The following is a 24,085-nucleotide window of genomic DNA, read 5'->3' as shown; positions in this document are numbered from 1 at the left end:
AGGACCATGCCAGACCCTCTTGGTCCTGTTAAAAAAATGTTGGTCTTTATTCATACATCTCTGAGGAGATGTGTGGGTGTGTTAGAGGAGATGGGATAGGTAGATTTGGCAGAAGCACGTGCACTTTCAATGCTTTGGACTCCTCACGAGGCAGCATGAGCTGAGCCCTTGGACCAGGTGCAGATGGCCCTCTGCCTTCAATCTTATGCCCATTCCCAAGGGTCTCTATCAGTAGACTTGTGAGGTATTGATCTTTGGGAAGCAGGTTTTTTGTTGTTGTTGTTTATTACTTGCCTATTTGATAAGCTTTTGTTTATATAATCAGTGCTGGTCAGAAAGTGCATATGGTTTTAATTTTCCCATTTGGCATAAATTTCATAGTTGCCTATCAAGGTTCCATTCTTGTACTCATTTTCACATACCAGTGCATATTATAATCCAAAAGTAGAGCCTGAACTTTACCTTAAGTAACTAAAATTCACAACCATGGCATAAACACAGCCCTGATTCATGAATTTACTAATGGAACGTGACTGACCAAATTGGCAAGTGATTGCTCTTCAGTGTAAATGCGTGGATCCAAGTTGGGGAATAATAATATATGAGTTCTTACACCTAGGTGTGTGCAATCAATCTGATCGTGACCACGCTGCTCCAGTTGAGTGACAGAAACAAATCACCTCATTTAGCAGCCATTTCACTTTGCCAACCAGATTAGCAGAATCATAAGCAAAGCTATTAGGTCACCGTGTTACTCACCCCAATTACACACTTGGCCACTTGGCCAAGCAGTTTTGCATTGCTAACTAAGTTCACACATTTCCCATTACAAATAGGTCATGTGCTTTTTTTCCTTCTGCTTTGGGTAGAGTTTTAGGTTCTATGTCATCTGTTGATCAAGCTTCTTGTCTGTGATGTAATTGCAGTGCCATCCATTGCTCATTTTAAACTTGCAGTTTTTGTAAATTTCTCCTATGGGCCTTTGCAGATTGTACCAAAATGGATTTTCCCATCATAATATTTTATGGCAGCCGAGCTTTCAAATGTGAAAGTTGAATGTGACAAAAAGCAGATATTGCAGGATACCTTTCTGTTCAGATTGAGCCAATGAATGGATTGGATTTTTCTGCAGCACTCTGACAATGCTCATGAATACCCCATCATATCTTTTTGGCTTTGTTCCTTTATTCATTTTATTTTTCATCTTTGTACTTCTGGTACTCTAAACTTTTCAGAGGGTGTAGTCCTACCTAAGCTTGTCTTTGAGTTGAGCTCATCCATAACACAACCTGACCTATATTTTTTCTCTATTTGCCACTTTCATCATTGAATACTGTATTCCTACTATGAGTCAAGTATTTTGTTTTAGACCCTGGGGGTTGAGAGTGGACAAAATAAATTTCCTCCCTTCATTGCACTTAGACTCTAGAGCTCACAAGGGAAAAAGTAGAGTATAGGGTATGTCAGGGGTGATGAGTCCTATGAAGGAAAAAGCAGCCTAAGGGATTAGGGAGTGTTAGAGCTTCTATGGAGGTCAGGGGAAGCATCACATGATAAATGATTTACCAAGTGTTCCTTGCTGTTCAACTGTTCTTGTGTCTAACCATTAAATGTGACTAATTTGAGGCTTCCTCTATCCTTCTTGCCTGGAGAATCCCAGGGACAGGGGAGCCTCGTGGGCTGTCGTCTATGGGGTCGCGCAGAGTCGGACATGACTGAAGCGACTTAGCAGCAGCAGCTATCCTTTTAGTATAGACACCTTAGGGTACATTGATGAGACTTTCTCCTTCAATTTTTAACGTATGAGAATATGAAAGACTAAAAAAAAAATTCCTAAATCTCATTGTTTGGAGAAAAGTCCTACACAGGGCATTTGTCAGTTTTCATTTGGAGAGATGACAGTCTCTACCTTGCAGGGCTGTTCTGTAGATCTTAGTTAGTAACCTTCTTTTTCTACCACTCTCCTTTCACAGCATATTTTTAAGTTATTATAATTAAACCTAGACATTGTTGTACAGAGTAATACTTTCTTTGACATTATGCTTATATATATATATTTAAAACTCATTGATCTTGATGTCCATTTGGCTCTTTTTTCTGTTAAACAGTTTCATTAAGAATTAAGAATGACCATTTTGACCCTTCTATTCTACAGGGATTTAATGCCAGTTAGTTACACTTTCTGCTGCTTTTGCTAACTAAATGGTGAACTTACTGAAACTGTTAATGGCCTTTTTGTATTCATGCCATGTATACTGGATCTTACTATTTGATGCTGCTCCTTGATTTATGAATTAGAGCAGGAGTTGTTTGGTGCAGAAACAAGTAAAATGTTAGCAGGTGTTGTCTGAGGGTTCATCCTTTTTCCTACCATGAACCCCCAGGCAACGCCTGCTATGTTTAGTTCAGGGCATACGATCCTTCATTCTCAATAGTTTATTGTGCACTTTCAAAATATCTGTCCCTCAGTGCTTTTTTGGCAACCTTTGTTGGCTCCTCTGTTAATGAAGCTTCTTCTTTCAAGTTGTGGATTTCGGTGCTCTCTTGAGAGCCACTTTCATCATTTAGCACTGTATTCATTGGACCTCACATTCAGCCTGGAGCTATTGCCCATGTGATCCCCACCTCTTAGAATTATTTCATCACCTTGAGTTCTGGCCAGTTCTCTCTGGCTGCTTTCAATCAGAATCTTTCTTGAAAGAAGCCAATGTGTCAAGTCCTCAATTTACATGTTTTGCTTGTCTCAGGAAAGCTAAACTAGCCTGATTCAAACCTGACTAGAGCCATCTCCCAAAGGAAATTTGTCTAACATTTGATTGTTTAAAGGTATATTCAGTAACTCTGGTATATAGATCATGTTTCCCTGAATTTGAGCAGATTTGGGCTATATGACCTTTCTGAAGCTTAGTTTTAATATCTGTAAAATGGGAATTGAAGTATTTTCTTCATAGGGTTTATTATCAGAATTAAATGTAATATGGGGCTTCCCTGGTGCCTCAGATGGTAAAGAATCTGCCTGCAATGTGGGAGACCTGGGTTTAGTCCTTGGATCGGGAAGATCCCTTGGACAAGGGAATGACTATCCACTCCAGCTGTATTCTTACCTGGAGACTTCCATGGACAGAGGAGCCTGGTGGGCTACACTCTGTGGGGTCACAAAGAATTGGACACGACTGAACTAACGCAAGAGATGTTATCATTCTTCTTCTCCAACTCTGTTGCCTCTGTTTTATTTCCATTGTCCTGACAGAGAGGGAATGGAATAATAACTGATATCTGTTAAAGTAAATTATATGTCAGAGTTCTGTGGATAATTATCTTTTCTTAGGCTTTCTTTAAGCGCATCTCATAGAGTTTCTGTCATAGAAGCTTTCTCTTATACATTTAATTCATCTTAGCTTTCTTTCAACTTCTGAGCATTTTTGTTTTGCTGAAATATACTTCTTGAGAATCACAAGGTTTCTCTGCAGGGAGATTAATCATTCCTAACAAATGTTTCCACTTCTACAGTTCTAACATCTTTCTTTGGCTTCATTTTCTTTGCTCACCTTCACAAAATACAGTATCTATCACCTGGTAGATGTGTCAGCTAGCCTTTTTTGAGTTTATTACCTTGCTTTATAGTTGAGTTTGTGACAAACCATGTGTGACCCGGGAGCACAAATTGCTGAGATTTTAATCAAAGTAATCCTTCTTTGTCAGCCATAATTAAGTTCATGATGACTTTATGACTCCCATTTGAGTTTTGTAAATGTAGTAGGTCTTCAGCATTTGAAGAACTTCATATCATTCAAACCACTTGACAACTGGCTAGCTGCAATCTTAGCCAAAACCAGGTACAGAAAACTTGCAGGATAGATATGGAGAGCTCCTTGTTCTGGGAGTTCTTTTCACCCTAGGCTTTCTTTTCAGATTTTACAATTCACTGTTAACCTTTATGGAATATATGATATTCATAGACTTAAATGAAATTGAAGACTTTAGTCCTACTTTTATTCTTATATCAGATGGCAACTGAGCTCAAGGTCTACCTTTTGTAGATAATGTGCAAGTCTTATCCTTGAGTCATTATGTGCTAATGGAATCTTCTAATCAGTCAATAAATAGTTTAGTAGAGCACCTGCCTTCATATGGGCTTCCCAAGTGGCTCAGTGATAAGTCTACTTGTCAATGCATGTGATGAGGGTTCGATTTCTGGGTCAGGAAGATCCCCTGGAGAAGGATATGGCAGCCCACTCCCCTTGCCTGGAAAATCCCATGGATAGAGGAGCCTAGCAGGCTATAGTCCATAGGGTCACAAAGAGTTGGGACATGACTGACCACAGAGCACACACTGCCTACAAGATATGTTAGATGACAGAGAAGATGTGAGGTTGTAAAGAAGCAAAACATAAAAAGCTAGGATGGTGGTTATAAGGATGTGAGGGTAGAGGAGTTGGGGAGATGTTATTAAAGGGTACAGACTTGCAACTAGTAGGTTAGTCCTGGAAATGGAATGCACAGCTTAATGATTATAATCAACAGTACTGAATTAGAAATCTCAAAGTTGCTAAGAGACTAGAACTTAATCGTCTTCATCAGGAAAGAAATGATAATTGTGTGACATAATAGAACTGTTAGTAATACTCCAGTAAATGTTAATAATTTTGAGATAGACATGTCAAATCATTCCTTAAGCTTGCACAGTATTGTCTTTTATTGAAGTATAGTTGATTTATGGCTTCCCTGGTGGCTCAGCTGGTAAAGAATCCTCCTGAAATGCAGGAGACCTGGGTTCCATCCCTGGGTTGGGAAGATCCCCTTGAGAAGGGAAAGGCTACCCACTTCAGTATCCTGGCCTGGAGAATGCCACAAACTCTATAGTCCATAGGGTCGCAAAGAGTTGGACACGACTGAGTGACTTTCAGTTCACTTTGACTTCACTTCATAGTTGATTCACAGTATTATATTAGTTTCACATGACAACATAATGATTTAGTATTTTTAAAGATTATCCTCCATTTAAAGGTTTTATGAAATAATGGCTGTATTTCCCTATGTTGCCCACTATATCCTTGGTGCTTAACTTACATATTGTTTTAATGTCAGTTATATCTCAACGGAAAACCCCCAAAACTGCTTTTGAAGGCGGGAACTATGCCTGTGTGGGAATACTAGTTATTGTAATAATTTCTGTATACTGCTGCTGCTGCTAAGTCGCTTCAGTCATGTCTAACTCTGTACGACCCCATAGACGGCAGCCCACCAGGCTCCCCCGTCCCTGGGATTCTCCAGGCAAGAACACTGGAGTGGGTTGCCATTTCCTTCTCCAATGCGTAAAAGTGAAAGTGAAGTCACTCAGTTGTGTCTGACTCTTCATGACCCCATGGGCTGCAGCTTATCAGGCTCCTCCATCCATGGGCTTTTCCAGGCAAGAGTACTGGAGTGGGATGCCATTGCCTTCTCCGGATTTCTGTATATGTTATTATAATTTATGTATATTGTAATAACTTTATATGTTAATAGTTTACAGTTACCTGTGGTACAGAAATTGATTCTCAAGTAGGTTAATGGGGTAGCTCCCCATCACAGGTAATAAATGGCAGAGCTAGGACATGACCCCCCATCTTTTAGCATCAAAGCTAATATTGTTTTGTTTTATGTAATAGCTCATGTACCTCTCATGTACACCCAAGAAAATCAGAGGACAAAGCAATATGATTAAGATAGTAAGGACAATTAAAGTTCATAGGAAAGATCCATGGGAACTGGAATCGTCCCTTGCAGGCAGCGGTAGTTTTGGCTTGAGAGTCTGAGATGGCAGACTTGACCAAGGTAGCCCAGATGAGTTTTGCTGGAAAACAAAATGATCTTTTGTAAAGCCGAGGCAAGAAGCCAGTGATGTGCTGAAATCAGTGGATCGATTTTCTGAGATCTTCCGATCTTCATCTGGCATGCACACAGCGTTGGCTGTTTTCCAGTTCCAAAAAAGCCGTGATGAGTCTTTGAGGAACAGACAATATATTTTCGTTGACAGCTCTGTTACTGCACATTTTAAAATTTGGTCAGAATTGACAGAGGGTGAGATCCTAAGGACTAACTCTATACCTCAAGTGCCAGTGAAGGGGGTGGCGGGGGGGGGGGAATGTCATTGCATTGGCCTAACCAGAGTCTGTCTTTCATTTTCACCATGCTTGCTTTTCTGTCGAATGTGTTGTCCCATCATCTTTAGTATAAAGATGATGTGTGAAGAATAGTTGAGGGATAATTGAAGTAATGTCTGCCGTGGGAGTAATCCTATATTTTCATGTAGTTGTGGTGATGGAATAAGACTTTTCATCCCATAGCAAATGGTGCTCACTCATGGAAGTCTCTTGGTCATTGAGGGATTAAATGAGGCTGAATGGTCTCAGAAAAATGACTGGTTCACCTTGTCAATCTTTGAAGTAAATCTTTCCTTTACTCTTTGAAAGGAAATGAAGCAATGCAGGTAAACTCTTGCCCTGGACCCAATTCTGACCAACCTCAAGGAACTGCTAGGTGGAGTGAAGCGGGGCACACCGCCATGGGCTGACTCGTGGGAAGGTGGCCCCTGGATGTCCTCAGCACCTTCCAGGTCCTGCCCATGAGGGAGGGGCTTCATGCAGACTGGTGTGTTCCCAGAATCCTAGAAAGGGAAATTTCTAAAGGCTTCCTGACCCAGATGAACTACCTCTCAAGGCAATGAGAGAATTTGCAGGTGGGATTGCGGGCCAGCTGGGAATCATCTTTGGGAAACTGTGGAGGATGGAAAGTTGCCAGGAAGCTAGAGAGAGATTAATGTCCTCATTTTCCCCAAAGAAGAAAGAAGGTGGAGTTCAGGAACTAATGACCATTGAACTTCATGTTGATCTTGACAAAGAACTGTAGACTGCAGGATTTCAATGATGAAGTGAAACATTTTTTAAAGGATGTGATGATCATGAGAATTAGCCAGGGTTCACTAAGGGCACAAATTACGCCAGACTGTCCTGACTGCCTCTTCTGATAGGGTTATTAGGGAAGGAGATCAGGAAATCCTGTATTCACGGAATATCTAGTTTTCAGCAGGCATTTGTGAGAGATATACAAAGGTATTGTAGACAAGAAGGATCAATTCAGATTGGATGATAGCATAGTGAGGTGGATTCATAACTCCTGGCAATTTCCTTGCTGTGGGAGGTTTAATTAATTTATTGAATGGCAAGTGCCAGATTGTGTCCCCAGGTCCCACTGGTAAATTGGCTTTTGAATATGTAACCCATTTTTCTATGGACAGTTTCCTTTTTGAATTCATTATGTATTTGTGTAAGAAGTTGCGTGATATGGCTTGTCTATAGGACTGTAATGCTAGAATGAATTTTGAGCTCCAATATAGAAAATAAAGATACAACCATCTTCCTCTGATGTAGGGGTAAGAGGTGGATGATCGGTGATGGACAGTAGGGTGGATATGACCACCTTGTTTCCCATGGCATTAGTTCTCTCAAGGGTCAGAGGTAGGAACTATGGGAACTTGACCTTCTATTGGTACCACTCAGGGCCCCACAAGTTTGTATCCTTGACTAAACTGATGAACACTGGAAACTGTTGAAAGTTTTTAAAGTAGAGGAACAACATCACTGGCCAGATTTGTGTTTTAGAAAGATTGCTCTGGCTGCGGGCTGGATAATGGATTTGATAGGGCAAGATTTTAAATAGATAAAAGACGATGCCAGTAACCCATATGAGAGAATGGTGGTGGTAAAAATGAAGTAAAGTTGGGTGTATTTGAGAGAGACTTGGGTAGTAGAATTTCTGTGACTTTGTAGTAAATTGAATGTGGGGAAAGAAAGAGAGGAAGGAATCTAGTAAGGATGACTCCCAAGTTTCTGATTTGTGTGTTTCAATGGATAGGGATAACCTGTATTGACCTGGGAGACAGCATAGAGAGAAGGCAAGAGAAAGATGTTTTGGCCATGAGGACTCAGAGGTGCCTGAGTGACATCAAATAGAGATGTCCTAGTAGACTAACCAACAAAGTGTGGGGATGAGCAGTTAAGGAGAGAGGTTTGGCTAAAGATACAAAACTGAGTTTATTTCATTCCTTTTACATCCACCAAATGAGGCTCCATCTTGGACACCTTCCTTCCATATATTGTTTTTTTAAGATTGAAGTATAATTGACAGAGAATATTATATGTCAGGTGTACAAAATGAGTCAATATTTGTATACATTGCAAAGTGATCACCATAATAAGTGTAGAGTTAATATCCATCACCATACATAGTTTCATTTTTTTTTTTTCTTGTGATGAGGACTTTTAAGACCCCTAGTTGACCCTTGAACAATGTGGGCATTAGGGGCACCAACCCTCTGTGCTGCTGAAAATCTACATGTAACTTATAGTTCACCTCCTGTATCCATGGTTGCTCCCAACTGCAGATTGTGTAGTCCTGTAGTATTTTCTGCAGAAAAAAAAGTCTGTGTGTAAGTGGACTCATGTAATTCAAACCCATGTTCTTCAAGGGCCAACTGTATTCTTTTGGCAACTTTCAAGTATGCAATTCAATGTTATTAACTATGGCCACTGTGCTGAACATTACATCCCCATGACTTACTTATTTTATAGCTGGAGGTATCTGCCTTTTGATTCTAAATCAAAGAATTTTTAATGATATTTTACTATATAACATTTGTTTCCTTAAGATCATAAGTGCCACTAAGCTTATGTACTTATTCAATTCAAACTATTCAAACTATTCAATCTACAGGATTCTGATTCCATGCAGTTATGACTGTGGAAAGTAAAGAAGGAAATAAACACATCAGGCTGTCCTAGATATTTCAGAGCATTCTGGTTCATCGTTAATCATGGTAGTAGCCTGGCAAAATAGAATTTATTTAACTATCTCGTGAATGGTAGTCTGCAATGCCTGTTAATGCTTCAAGAGAAAAATATGGTCTTAGAAATTAATTTTACTCTTACATTCTGCAGTCTCTGGTGCATGTATGATTAAAGAGAGCAGTTCATACAATTTTCAGCTTAACATTTTTGAAACCAAACCAGATCCTAGACATGACATTTTCACATTGGTGTTGGAATTTCCATGCCTAGTATCTAAGTTCATTCTGTCCCTTTATTTACTTTGGCTCCAATCTTTGGCTTCTTCTTTCAAGTAGTTTGCTTTCAGTGTTTACGAGAGTGGACTCCTACAACCAAAGAAAGGATGGATAATGGGTCAGTTTGAAAGTGATATTTCCATTTGCCATGGAGTTAGGCTCACTTTAGCATAATTAGTGATATTGTGAAAGTGCAGTAGAATACCTAGGCAGTGCCAGTTACTTGGCTGTTTTCAGTATGCATATGGTGCACTCACACAAGATGTCCCTGTGCATTATTTGATTAATGATAATTATTGATAATTCTCTATTTCTGAATTCCATAATAAGAAAGATTTAGTTTTAATGAATTACAATGCAAATGAATGGTTGCTGATGTAAAACTAGGTCTCTGTTAATGTGTTCATGATTCTCTGTTAATACTGAAGAGGAAAGCTGTATTGCTTTTGTGGTGAGCATCGTGAAATGAAATGGATATAATCAGGAGCCTTTCCCTTTCTACTGTTTTCCGCTTTATGTATAAAAGATCTTGATTAAGTTATAGACCATTGTAAAGTGTTAGTCACTCAGTTGTGTCTGACTCTCTTGTGACCCCATGGACTGTACTCACCAGGCTCTTCTATTGATGGAATTCTCCAGTCAAGAATACTGGAGTAAGTTGCCGTTCCTGTCTCCAGGCCATTCTAAAATTAAGCATAAATTGTGATGCTTTGTGTATTTTGGGTACTTTTTGTAGTTAAAGTTTTTCTTTCAATTTTTGGTTGTTTATGCTCATTATATGCCTTCTTACTGCAATATACAGTGAACTTACCCTGGGGCATTCAGATGGGGCATAGAACTCAGATTTTTCCTTTTGAATTAACAGTGTTCTAGTAGGAGCTTAACGAATGTTTGTTGAATGAGACCAGTGAATGATTAGATAATGATTATTGATATAATGCTGTGTTAGCAAATAATAAAAACGAAGTCATACTTTCTCTCTTCAACTGTTTCCATCTCTAGATTTAACTTTGCCTATGACAGAACCTTATAGTCAGGTTTAAAAGATGGTCTTTGGAATTAGGCTGACTGGGTTCAAATCTGAACCATCAATTTCTAACTATGTGGCCTTGGACAAGCTTTGAACTCTAAATCTCAGGCCCTTCCTCTGTGAACGGTTAGCCCATGTGGATTTTGTTAGCATTAAGTGAGAGAGTATATGTAAAGCCTTCAGTGACTTCAGACAGTAAGTGCTTGATAAACAGTAGCTACTATTGTTTTATCTGCCTTTTCTGCCTATACTCCACCTTCAGACCACCCAGTGGTCTTATTTTGTTTGTCCCCTAGATTTTTTAAAAATCAGATCCAATGCCTTCTTAGAATTTTTGAAAGATTTTTTTCCACCTGTTGCAGATTTTCCCATGGTTTCCCAGTCATGAGTCATGTATCTTGCTTCAGTGACCCCTCACATTCTACTGAAATTCATCAGTTCCCTAACTAGACCTCCACACATCTGTGATTCTTTGGAATATTTTATCTTGTAGGAGATGCTGCTGTACAGCTATCCTCTCTTCCTCCCTCTCTTCCATAATAAGCCTTCTATTGAATTTATTCATAGAGCATGTTTGGTTCCTTTTTAGGGTTATTTTGCAGAAAGTAAATAAAGCCACGAAACCATTATACGTGCACCTCATACCAGAGCTTCTTTTCCTCCTAAAGAGCTAATTTTAAAGCTTATCTTAAAGAATCTGCCCCTCTTTTGAAGACCCACTGTTTCCATTTCTAACCACATTCAAATTTATTCATGTTTTATTTCTTTCTTCTCCCTCTCTTTTCCATTATGCCGCATTCTTTAAGATGTGGATGAATGCTTGGAACCAAAGATCTGCACAAATGGTACTTGCTCCAACCTTGAAGGATCCTACATGTGCTCATGCCATAAGGGCTACAGCCCAACTCCAGACCACAAGCACTGTAAAGGTAAATACTGGGATCAGATTTCTCATCTTATTTGAACTACACTCAAAAACATGTTAGCGTAACTAGCCTTAAGAAAGGAAACCATACTACTCGTCATTCATTTAACTGAGCTTCCTAGAACACATGTTGGTTGGCCTCTGAAAGTGAATCCTCATGGTGGTTAAATTCCTATCTATTTACATGGAGAAAAACAGTGGATTTTTTGAGAACATCTATAAACTACAGATCTACTTGGTTTTTTCTAGTTGTAAAAACAGTTCCACAACTCTGTGAATATACTGAAAACTATTGAATCGTACACTTTAAATAGATAAATTATGTGATACATAATTTTTTATTTCAATAACATTGCTATTAAAAATGCATTTGCTATAGAAAATGTAGCAAATGCCAAAAGGTAAAACAGATAATCTCTCAGCCTCATTTGTGGATATTCATATCTCAAGGGTGTTTTGTATCATTAAGATTATGTACTGTGTCCAATTTTCAGTCTTGCTTTCTGTTATTTAATAGTATATCATGAGCATCTTTCATTTCATTAATAACTTGTTTCAGACATTAGTTTTAAAGGCAGTGTAATATTCCAGTGTGTTGCTGTTTTTGCATTTTCATTCTGTTCTTCAGATTTTGTAAAGGTGGAATAAGTGGGCAAAGTGCTCTGTGTTTAACTATTTCAATAGAACACTACTTTCTAACTTTAAAATGTGTGAACACTTATTATTAAATACTTAATCATGTGTTTGTTAAGCATTTATATTTCCTCTTTTGTATATTTGTTAATATGTTTTCCCATTAGTCAAGTTTTTAAGTCAGTGTATATGAACACTTTATATATAAGATATATATACATGTAAGTGTATATATTTAACATATACACTTTCTTCTAGAATATTAGTGTAATTTGCCCATGGTTTCTCTAATTTTTTAAGTAATTTGTAAGAAGTTTTCATTTTCTCTGTGGTTAATTTGTTTCCTTTCTGCTTTCTTCCATCACTTTTATACTTAAAAGGATGCTCTTTCAAAGGAAGGAAGAGGAAATAAGTGAACCTTTTTTTTTTTCCTTTGCTGTCTCAATGAAAGTGAGGGTCTCGGGTGGTAATTAATTTTTCACTGTGGTAGGGAAGCAGTAAACAGATACCCTACTATTGACCTGTAAGAACTGAAGCGTCTCCCAGTTGCAGTAGGGAGTTCATAGACATTTGAGTTTTTGGTGCCTTGTTCCTTTCATACAGCAGAGTACTAGCCACTCCTAGGAGAGCATAGAAAGCCAACACAGCTCCCTTTTCTCCTGGTGCTTTCCCACATCCACAGCTTGCCTTCTGACTACATCTCTTCTGCCAAGCATCGCCTCAGAAAAAGTTAAACTTGAGGAATCCCTTGAAAGGTATTCTGGGTGTTTGATGGAAGAAAAGCTTCCTCATACACAGGGCTAATGGTGACTAAAGGCCTCAGTGTTAGAAGCCATTATTAGCCGTTATTAGTCTTTATTTGATTATTGTATCTGGTTTATTGCCATATCCTGTCATGTTACTTTCTCTTGTTGATCTGCCTGTTTCTTTTCATCTTACTCATAGAAATGCTTCTAATCTGTGCCCACTTCATATTCTATATTTGTCACCACTACTTTCTTCAACTTGCATTCTCTGACCCATGACCCATCCAAATTGATGTCACAACTGCCCTGAGAGTATTCTGTGCTTATTTTGACCCATGATTATCCTGGCTGGCACACCCATCTTTTTACTCACTACTGGCCTAAATCCTGGCTCTTCCAATGATCCACTGTACAACCTTGGAAAAACAATCTCAGGTTTCCCCAAATCATGCCATCTCAAAAATCTGGGGATTAGATGCTCCAGAGGGAAAATGCAGAGTTAATACATGTTGAATGAATGACTCATGACCACCTTCTTTCTCCTGGCATTACCATCCCAGATGAGCCTGCTCCTCTCTAATCTGTCTCCCTACCACCCTAGAATTCACACCATCAATTGATACCACCCCCTAGGAACACTTGTATTTTCCAGTCTCTGAACACTGTGCTGGGCTGATGCTTCTATCCATCCTTCCTGTCAAGTGTATCAAAGAACCAATGCATTCAAGGCATTGCATATGTTACCAAGAGACTATAATCTCTCAAAGATGTATTATTCATTGAAAGAGATGCATACCTGCAACAGCTAACTAGAGTTCATAAAGTACTAAGTGATGGAAGTTAAGTCATCAGTGATGTCATGTGAATGTCATGTACTCCTGACATTATGTGAGGACCAGGACACTTTACCTTCGTACTCTTCTTCCAAAACCCTCTTACTCCAGTCTTAATCATGAGAAAAACATGAGGCGAGTCCAAATTGGGGACATATTATGGATTTCTGGCCCATATCTTCAAGGCAATTAAGATTGTTAAAACAAGGAAGGACTGGGAGATAAGACACCTGAATATGATGTGGTCCCCTGGATAGGATCCTGGAATAGAAAGAGGACCTGAACGGAAAAACTGGTGAAATCCAAATAAGTCTGGAGTTTAGTTTTTGGATTTTTTTAAAGGTAGTATATCATATTCTAGTTTGGATAGTCTGGAGTGGTGTGAGCATGGATGAGTAATCTCATTTCACCAAGCCTTACTTGCTCATCTGCAGGAAGGTAGCAGTAATGGTACCTAGGAGGGTTGATGTGAGGATTGTATGAAGATAATAGGGTAACGAGATATTGGAGAAATATGGAGGTAATACATGGAAGATGAGAGAAGGCAGAGGCAGAGCATGACATTCTGTGGTGGATGTTGTTATTCACCAAATAATAGGCATGTAAAAAGTTCTGTTGCAGCCAGGAAGTGTGTGACTAATTCTACTTGCATGCTTCTGAGAAGGTTTTACAGAGGTGTTGCTATTTGAACTTGGTCTTAAAATATTGAGTGCAGAGGGGAGAACCTTAGTAGGCAGAGGAAGCAGCACATATGGAAGCTTGGGGGTGGGAAAGAACTGTTTTCTCCACTTGCCACTTAAGCTTGCCCTCTACTCTCATTTTCCTGGTGTCTTTCCATTACAACCTGGGATAAGATCAGGCAAGGTCCCCGTCACCTGCTTGAGAAACCTGCGTACACACTAGTTATGTTTCTTACTCCCCAAAGTCCTTCCTTTTCACAATAATAAATTGTATGACATCCTTTCTCTTTATTTTCTAATCTTTCCCAAATGACATCAACTTACAGATTATGTTCTACTCAGAACATAAGTCTGTTTTCCAGCACTGCAGTAACTGCCAATTTCACTCTGTTGATAGTCCTCACTATTATCAGTGTCTTCACCTCACTAACTCTTTTCAGGTGGTAAATATTAATACATTATCTAACGTATTGGATTGGCCAACATGTTCATTTGGATTTTCCTAAGATGTTACAGAAAAACCTGAACAAACTTTTTAGCCAAACCAGTATTAATCCATTACTTGTTTATATCTTTTTGTATTTGTATCTCTGCATCTCTTTGTACACTTTGCTGGTATATGTCCTATGTATAAATAACTAGAGATAGCCTCTATTTTAACTCCTACCAGGAATTATGTGCAAAAAGTCCTTCAAAGAAAAATACCTTTTATGAAATATAATATTCTCTATTCATCCCTTGGCACAAGAAAGAGAAGACATTTGTCCCACATGCCTATTTTATTGAAAAGTGTTCTTTTGTATAGAAATTTTATCTCTCAATCAATAAAGAAAAAGATGCTTTTTTTTCTTAAATGCATAGAATCATGCGGCCTTTGTTCCCCTTGGTCCTTTTAAAGACCCAGAGATCACCTTATTCAAGATAACAGAGTTGCCTGGGGTTATTCCAAATGTGTATATCATTAATTATAATGAATTGCTTGTGACAGTCTTCCCAACATAAATGAGTAACTTATGTAGGATGTCTGGTGTATCCTGACAGTACTTGGAATGGAGGGTATGTTCTTGGGGCAGACATTGTCACATGGGAATGCTTAGTTTGTCATCTTCTTTGAGAAAGTCAGAAAGAGGCCAAAGCACTAAAAATGTTGTCAGACATTACATGAGATCCAGCCAACTACATGAGCTTTTGTTGGTCTTAAATTCTTGAACTGATGTCTCAAGTATTTTATAAAATGTGCTGAAAGAAAATATGATGTGGGCCCTTCTTTGCTGATGACCACTCGAAAAGCCAGTAGACTGAGAGTTTTGGAAAGGTGTTGAATCATTTGCAAGGCAAAATTCTTTTAATTTCTCTGTTGGTAGTCAATGGTTGACAGCTAGGAATAATATACAAACAGAAGGGAATGATTGCACAAGAAGTGAAACAGAAGTTTCTAGTAAACTAATTGCTAGAAGAAATTAAATCAGAAACAAATTCCTGAACTCTGAATACATTAATAGTCAATGTGAGCATTCTCAGTTTACGCAGGATAACCTGACTCACCTTGCTTATATCAGGATAAAGTTCAAAAGGTTAATAATACCTCATTGGAGGTTAAATGTAACTTTGCTTAGGAAGCAGGTAATTGTCAGTAATGTCTAAGGGAAAGGACTGTGCAGCTGGTTGAGTTCTCCTGGCAAAAACTTGTATATGCATTTTATTAAATAATAGGATATTTTCAGAAGGAAGCAATAGTCAGACATTAATCTTTGGGACCTGGTTTCCTTTTTAGATTAGGACTTCTTTCTCCCATTCTGAGTATAGGGCTGGTGTGTTTTCATCCACTCTCTCCAGTAATTCTCACAACAAACCTGTGGTACAGGTGGTGAAGTTCAGTACTACCACATTTTAATCATCATAAACTCTCACAAACTGAGTAGCTACTCAGCAGGACATTCTGAGGCTGTATCTGCATAGACAAGACAAGACAGAGTTACCCGGTTAAATCGGATCAACCTCATGTCCAAACAAAAGCATTTAGAAAATAAGTGCTGCTTCAACCTCAGGTGTTCAAGTCACTGATGAGTCCCGTCTTTTCTTCGTTTATGTAAATTCATTTCCATGATTAAAACACTTATAAAGAATTCTGTTCTTTCTCAGTCAATAGCTTTTTGTTTACACAAGGTATTTTGAAATATTCCTCACTCATCACTTTCTCTTTGACTTTCCAACATCTGTCATCAAAACATGATCATTTCTCTTGGCTTTCCTTGTTACTTTGAAAATGAGCTCAGTGTCCTTTAACACAACTGTTTGACCTTATACTTTTCCAACTTCTTCTAATATGGTAGAAGTGTCTATTTCCCTCCACAACTGCCTCCATTCTGGTTTGATTTCTAAAGTTCTTGGTAGAGCTTTAATTCTGCCTTCTTTCTTGAAACTCCATAGGTCTGCAAGCTGTTTCACAGCCATTATTTTGTGCTTGAGATTCTTTCTTTATCAACTGTAAAATATTTCATATTATGTTTGTGTTATATCCAGAGTATGAGAGAGAGACATGGCAAAGAGCTTGATGTTGTAGTGAACGCACTTTTATTTCACCATAAATTTATCATCTATTTGTAATTATTTCTTTTCTACAGTCCAGCACACTGAGGTTGATATGAAGAACATCGGTGGGCTGATTCAAATTAAAATGTATAGTGCCTCACATAGCAGAAGTACTATTAGTTTTGCAATAATAACCCCAGAATGCATTATAGGGGCAGAACTTTTTTTTTAATGTTTATTGAAAATTTTCTGTTGTTTTGGGTCATGCCGTAAAAGTCCACCCTGGAAATGGAAGGCTTAGAGGGCAGTAGCTTGGATTAGGGTCTCAAACTTGAGCTAATGGGTGTTTAGATATAAGACTTAATGTAAAGCCATTGTCCTTGTGTTTACAGATATTGATGAATGTCAGCAAGGGACGATGTGCATGAATGGGCAGTGCAGAAACACCGACGGCTCCTTCAGGTGTTCCTGTGGGCAGGGCTACCAGCTGTCAGCAGCGAAAGACCAGTGTGAAGGTAGGCGTGTGGCAACATGAACGGCTGTGATTTCAGTTTAAGGCGCCTGCCTTAAAAAAATGTGCACTCAGTAAAGCAAGTGTGTGAGTGTGTTTCTGAGAAACTACCCAGATGATGGTTTTATTGTGCCAGAAAGCAAGGGACTTACACTTAAGTCAGGAAAATCAATGAAAGAGGATTGAAAAAGGCTGAATTTGAAAAATATGGTATTAGTGATCAGTGGCTGGCATTACTATCGGAAAGAAAAATGTTTGCTTCCTTATGTGCAGAAAATCAGTTCTATTAAAATTATATGAAAGTTTCACACAATAGGATTAACACTCAAGGGAATTATGTCCGCCTGGTATTACGTTGTGGAATATTAATGATTTAGTTTTTGTGTGTACTGAGCTTTTAAAATCCTTCCTTAAAAAAAAACAAAACAAAACACTAAAGACTTTTTTTAGGAAGACTGAAATAGTGTCTGCCTTGTACTCAGGGATAAAGTTTGTGCAATGTGCTCTGGTCCTACAGGTGACAGGGTTCTGGACCTTGCGGGGGTTGACCTTAGACTTTAAAAAGTTAGTTTTTTTAATTGAACTTCATATAGAATTACAAGTTGACCCTTCAACAACACATGTTTGAACTTCATGAGTCCATTTATATGCATATTTTTTGGTAAATACTTAGAATATTACACCATCTGCAGTTGGTTGAACCCTCAGATACAGAAACGTGGATACAGAAGACCAGGTGTCAGGTTAAATGTGGACATTTGACTGTGTGGTGGTCAGTATTCATAACTTCCACATTATTCAAGGGTAAACTGTACTTCTCAGTAAGGAGGATATGTTTCCTGAGTTTAAAGATACTGTGGTATCGCCTGTGACAAGCACAGATGTTCAGAGGTCTTGAAAAGAAATGTCATTTAAGAACAGAATACACACGGTACATAATCAGTTGTTTTATTATAAGGAAACAATTTCTATCTGTGTCTGCATGTAAACTTAAGATATTTAATGAGTAGAAAGGTTTCCTGAGGTAGTGTTTTAAAAGAGACAAGGTATAATGATACTATAAAGGGATCTACCAAGAGTATCATAACCTTCTTCTATTATCCCTGTCTAGAACATAGAAAGTCATTACAGTACCTAACATAGCAGTGAAGACTGATCAGACACATACAAGCACACTCATGTACACAGATTAATTAGGTGATTTGTTCTCAATTCTAGTCCCTCTCAAAGTTCTTTATTTTATGAATACTGATCTGTACAAATGAATGTGTGGTAAGAGTAGAGGTCCACACATAATAAGGCTATCATGTTCATAGGCCTTTCTTTTGAAGAGCCTGTGATGTCACTCCAAGAGATAAGTTAGACACGGGAGAATCACTCACCAGGTTAGCAATAGGGTCACACCAAAATTGAAAAAAAAAAAACACATGTACCCCACTGTTCATTGCAGCACTATTTACAATAGCTAGGGCATGGAAGCAACCTAGATATCCATTGACAGGTGAATGGATAAAGAAACTCTGGTACATATATACAATGGAATATTACTTAGCCATAAAAGGAACACATTTTAGTCAGTTCTAATGAGGTGGATGAACCTAGAATCTATTATGCAGAGTGAAGTAAGTCATAAAGAGAAAAGCAAATATCGTATATTAATACATATGTGCAATCTAGAAAGATGGTCCTGATGAGCCTGTCTGCAGGGTAGCAGTGGAGGTGCAGACAGAGAGCACAGGCTTATGGACACGGGAGGACGGGGGAAGGAGAGAGTGGGGTGAATGGAGAGAGTAGCATGGAAGCATATACTACTATATGTAAAATAGGTTGCCAATTGTTGGGGTCCTTTAATGGACCGGAACCTGGTGGTATGGAGCCGATGATAAGAAAGTAAAAGAGAGAAAGAGAGAGAGAGACAAAAAAAGACCCAGGGACCTAAGCTCTGATGGAGCAAAGGTGCTTTAATGATTTTTCTATGATTATATATAGGCTGTGGTATAAGAAACTTCTTTCGGGAATGATAGAGATCAGAAAACCAAACGTACAGCAACTGTTACCAAGGGAACAAGGGGTAATGTTAGTTCCAAGGTCAGGAGACAATTCATATCTCAAGAAAGGGGAACAGACTAAGCAGTTTTGTCCTAAAGAGAATGTTTACTAAAGGAGACCCAAGCCTGCCTCACACAATGACCTAGTCCCTGGGAGCAGCGTGCTGTTCCCTTTGAAGAGGGACAAAGGACTCATGAGAGACAGCATGTAAGAATCCTCCCGTCAAACACTCCCTGACAATTCCCCCTTATTTATTTATAATATTTGTAAGAAGAGTTCTGATCATCAGAGTTTGTTCAGTTTTGACAATCTTTGCATGAAGGCAATGGTAGACAACAAATATAATTGTTAAGACAATCACCAAAATTATAGTTCTAGACCCAATGCTATGAGTAAGGCTTTGAAACCATCCATTTGGGTCTAGCCCAGATAATTGATCAGCTAATTGTTTAGCTAAAGTTCCCATACTAGTGGAAGAGGGCAGATTATTAGAAAAGGTTTCACATATTTCTTTTTTGTAATAACTGTACATTCAGAGAGGCATTATCATATATGTTTTGTAAATGAAACTTGATTTATTTCCGGTTGTAGCCACTATTATAGAAATGAACAGGAGTAACATGAAATTGAGTAGAATTTCAATCACATTTTAGCATTATCTGTTTTTGTACATCTGTTCATTGATCTCCAACCCATTTGATGGCTGTTCTCAGTTCCTGTATTTCTTTTTGAATATCCTCATCTATTTGAGCCTGAGTGGCCCACATAGTATGAGCATCTTTAGTCCAATTTTGGATGAAATTGTATGTTTGAATTGAGGTTTGTAAAGCAACGCTAGTGATGGCAGCAATGGTGCAAATAGTTATTAATCCTATAATGCCAAAAATCAGCCATCCAATGAATCATTTAGATCGCTAGAGCAATTTAGTAAATAACTGGGAAGCAAGTCTAGCCTTGGGACCTTCTTGAACCCTGGACCCTCAGAGAATGGAAGGAGGAACTCAGACTGGGGCTCTGTTACAACCTAGAGGGGTGGGAAGAGGTAGGAGGGGTGTTCAAGATGGAGGGGCATATGTATACCATGACTGATTCATGTTGATGTATGGCAGAAACCAAAGCAATATTGTAAAGCAATTATCCTTCAATTAAACATAAAGAATCACATTGCCAGATGTAGGCCCATATATGTAAATATAATCAACGAAGTTTATCAGCAACCTACATGAATTAAGTGCCTGCTGATTGGTAAAATACTAGGTCATCTGCAGAGCGGTAAAGAGTGTGGTAAACATGGGCCCTGCCTCAAGAAACTTAAAATCTAATGGTGAAAGTAAGTGATGAAAATATATGGAATACATTACTTTGCCTTCTGTATGTGGATATGATGCAGGCACATGTGTGAGTCTGAGCTCAGGATTGTGCTTACAGAACAAATACTCCCTAGCAGAAGATGTGTGCATCAAGGAAGAAAGATCCAGAGGAAACGTAGGTATCAGATAGGCTGAGAGCAGGAAAGGATCATTAAATTTGCCCAGAAAATCATTGAGAGAGAGAGCGAGCCTGATTGCTGGGGTGGGGCGGGGGCAGGGGGAGCACGGTTGCTAAAGAGTAAGTTATTGAAAAAGAAGATATTCAAGCCATGACATTTTTCAATCAGGAGTCATCCAGCTTCTCCTGAAGGGCCAGATAGTGTATGAATGTGTGGTACTATTTTCCAATAAAACTTTATTAGCTATAATAGGCGGTGGTAGGCTGTAGCTTGCTGATTCCTGCGTTAGGCTATTATAGTCCATAGTGCTTTTAAACTCAGAGTGTTATACTTGAATATATAGAAGGAATTCCAAGACGCTTTATTGTGATTCCCAGATTATAGCCAAATATGTGCCCCTCTTCAGTGCCCAGTGGATACATGGGTACAGATTCTTAGCTCATTGCTCATCTGGTTTTCCCTACTGAAATATTCATCAGTGACCTTTCTACTTGAGCTCAGTCTGAGTCACATGATAAAAATTCTAAATTAATTAGAAATCAGATGCTTTGCGGATCTCCTTTACGTGAATGATTAAAAACTCACTTTTAGGGACTTCCATGTGGTCCAGTGGTTAGGAATCTGGATTCTAATATAGGGAATGTAGGTTTGATCCCTGGTTGGGGAACTGAGATCCCACATGCTGCAGGGCAACTGGACCTGTCCACCATAGCTGGAGAGAAGCCCGCATGCACCAACGAAGATCCCATCAGACACAGGCAAATAAATGTTTTTTAAAAACCTCCCTTTTAAAGCACCACTTCTAAGTTTCCTTTTACTCTCTTGCTCACAGATATTGATGAATGCCAGCACCATCATCTCTGCAGTAATGGGCAGTGCAGGAACACGGAGGGCTCCTTCCGCTGCATTTGTGACCACGGTTACAGAGCATCCGCCCTTGGAGACCACTGTGAAGGTGAGAGTTGTTCTTGGTTACAGAATCATAAAATGCCAGAATCAGAATCAGGGAAATCTGAACATCATCCTGGCTTCTGTCCTCAACCCCATACTTTTGACTTCACTGTTGAGGACTTTTGATCCCTGTGAGATATTTTCCCCAAGGTCACACAAATAATGCAAAGAAATGCGAGGATCCAGGTTTTCTTTGCCCTGCTTGGAGCAGTTTTTTAGAAAAGTTACGCCAGCCAAGTGCATAAATAAGCAGTGTAACTTTTCTCTGCTATGGATAGTTTATCCTGAGTATCTCATACTGTAGAGCATCCACTGGGGTGCAGGACCAGTGGTCCCAACAGTCCAAGTAAGCAAAGAAGAGTTAATTTTCTAGATAACTGTAAAATTTTAAAAGCCAGACTTTAATTTTGAGCTTTTCACATAAAATATTTCTAAAAGATATCCCACTGTCTTTAGCCACTTTCACTACCTGTCTTGGCTCAGAGCCCCTCTGAAGTGGCCGGGGTTGCTGTCGTCACCTGTCACCAGCGTGGTGCTTGTGAATTCTCTGGGTTCACTGTTCACCCAAGTAACGATGTGTTTTCCAGTTTATCTACTGATTTGCTGCTGTTAGATCCTATCAGTTGTGAAACAAGGAATGTGAACACAACAGAGTTTGCCTCATACAGTAAGGTAGAGTATGCATGAGGGCCTGAACCCCCCTCTTTATAGAAGAGAATGAGCTTGTTTAGTGACCGGTTTTGTGACACATACTTCAGTGGCCCTAGATAATTTTCAGTTCCATGGGTTGGGAAAGATCAACTGTATTATACAGCATCCTTCTCCTCTGACCAGAGAACTTGACACAGATGGTAACAACTTGTCTGGAGTGTCTGGAGGGCAAGTGGGGGCAGTTTCCGAGGTGTTAAAATGTACATTATTGTTGAATCAGTGAATCATCTGCTAGGATTTTATGCTAAGGTGGTAATGTTCTTTGAAGAGTTAATACAACCAGTGAAAAGTTGTAATCAACGTACCTATTAAAAACATAGGCAGATGATCAAGTGATAAGTCAAAATAGTAATAATCGATTTTCTAAAAACTGTGAATGGGGAACACTACAATATCTGGGTAAATGTTGATGATTCGACATAATGGTATTCCAGGATGTAAGAGGCAGTTGTAGTCCCAGGAACCAGTCATGGAAGGGTCTACTCTAGAAGTGGGTAGGTGGCAGGGGACATGCTAAGGCTTTGAAAACCACCACTGACACAGTATGTATTCTGCCCTAATTCCTGGCCTAGCCAAGAGGATAACCAGGTCATTGACTAAATCTTGGGCAATAGGTCCTTGTTATAGGATATATTCCTCTTATTTTGGCTGTTTTTTAATGTGCAACCATTTCAGCAGGAGTCCAAAATTTTTTATTCTAAAACCATTATATGAAGAGCCAAATAAAAACTTTTACTCAGCTTACCTGTCATTTATTAGTATATATGTTCCATAAGAAAGCTTCTTGTCAGAAAAAGAAAAATTTGAGAGGTACAAAAAAGAAAAGTAGAAATTGATTAAACAAAAAACTACATAATGGACCAATTTTGTGTAAATCGCAGAAGAAAGAAAAAATTAGAAATCCAAAAGAATTCGAGCAGTATAGAGCAAATTAAAACATGAAAAGGCAGTAGTACATTTGTATCTAGAATAGATTGGATCAAATCATTGAAATGGGTACTTTTTAAAAGAAATTTTAAATCATCACAATCAACCCAAGAAGCAAAACATCCGAAATAACCTATATCCCTACAAGAAATTGGAAAATATATCAAAAGATTATCTTCAAAAGATAGAAAGAAACCTTCTTTTTAACTATATCATCAGACCCTTTACAAATCAGGGCTAATTTCTCTACTGTTCTGGATTACAAATAGGACTGGAGTCCGTTCAATGACTTCAGAGCTCCCTTTGAAACCACAATAGGACTTCAGCCCGCTAATGCCCAACAAGCACTATTTCCAAGCCTTCCTAGTGGTGCTCGCCTGTAACTAACTGAGCTGTGATGGTTCACGTGCCTCTCGCAGCTGTGAGAGGAAGAGCCGTCTTTCTTGTTGGCGTTTATATTTACATGTGTGATATTCTGCTAACTCTGGCAGGGACTGTGTTCCCTTACACTGTCCTCAGTCCTGCTGGACGGCTCATGGAGTCGGAATCCCGAGTATTGTGCTAATGTCTGTGTGCTGTTTACTCCAGCACGCTCAGCAGCCACTCAGTCTGGGATGCTGTGTGACCTCAGTTGTCCTGGTTATTAGAGGTCTTTGGCATCTCAGTCCTCAAAGGCTCTGCCTCTGACTTGTCCTCCTCCAGGCACAGCCTCTGCTCCTGTGCCTACCTTTGCCCCTTCTTCAGTAACTCGCTCTGGTTGCTGTATGCTAGTCCCTTGCAAAGCCTGAGAAAAAGATTCATAATCCATCTTCCCTGCAGCCCTTCTCTGCTGGTCATTTCTTTGCAGACCAAGTCGAAACAGGGTCGTGCTGGTATTTCTTACCTTCTGACATTTCTTTCCAAGTCAAAGTCGTCCATTTATTCTTTTATGCATTTATTCAACAAATATTTGGGATTTCCCTGGTAGT

At 39.0% G+C, this 24,085-nt stretch overlaps 1 protein-coding gene across 15 annotated transcripts in view; it reads left to right on the top strand.

Moving 5' to 3' along the window:
- Positions 1-24,085, top strand: part of LTBP1 (latent transforming growth factor beta binding protein 1) — a 442,908-nt gene that overhangs the window by 315,608 nt on the left and 103,215 nt on the right. For 14 of the 15 annotated variants that reach the window (XM_061155622.1, XM_061155619.1, XM_061155621.1 and 11 more), the window contains 3 exons: positions 10,937-11,059; positions 16,872-16,994; positions 21,361-21,483. In XM_061155622.1, the coding sequence (XP_061011605.1) occupies positions 10,937-11,059; positions 16,872-16,994; positions 21,361-21,483 (369 nt within the window). The remainder of the gene's footprint in view (positions 1-10,936; positions 11,060-16,871; positions 16,995-21,360; positions 21,484-24,085) is intronic. The other variant, XM_061155620.1, reaches the window with a different exon arrangement.

The sequence above is a fragment of the Dama dama genome, chromosome 11, assembly GCF_033118175.1.
Source record: "Dama dama isolate Ldn47 chromosome 11, ASM3311817v1, whole genome shotgun sequence".
NCBI lineage: Eukaryota > Metazoa > Chordata > Mammalia > Artiodactyla > Cervidae > Dama > Dama dama.
The sequence above is the reverse complement of the archived record's forward strand: the minus strand, read 5'-3'. Positions and strand labels throughout refer to the sequence as shown.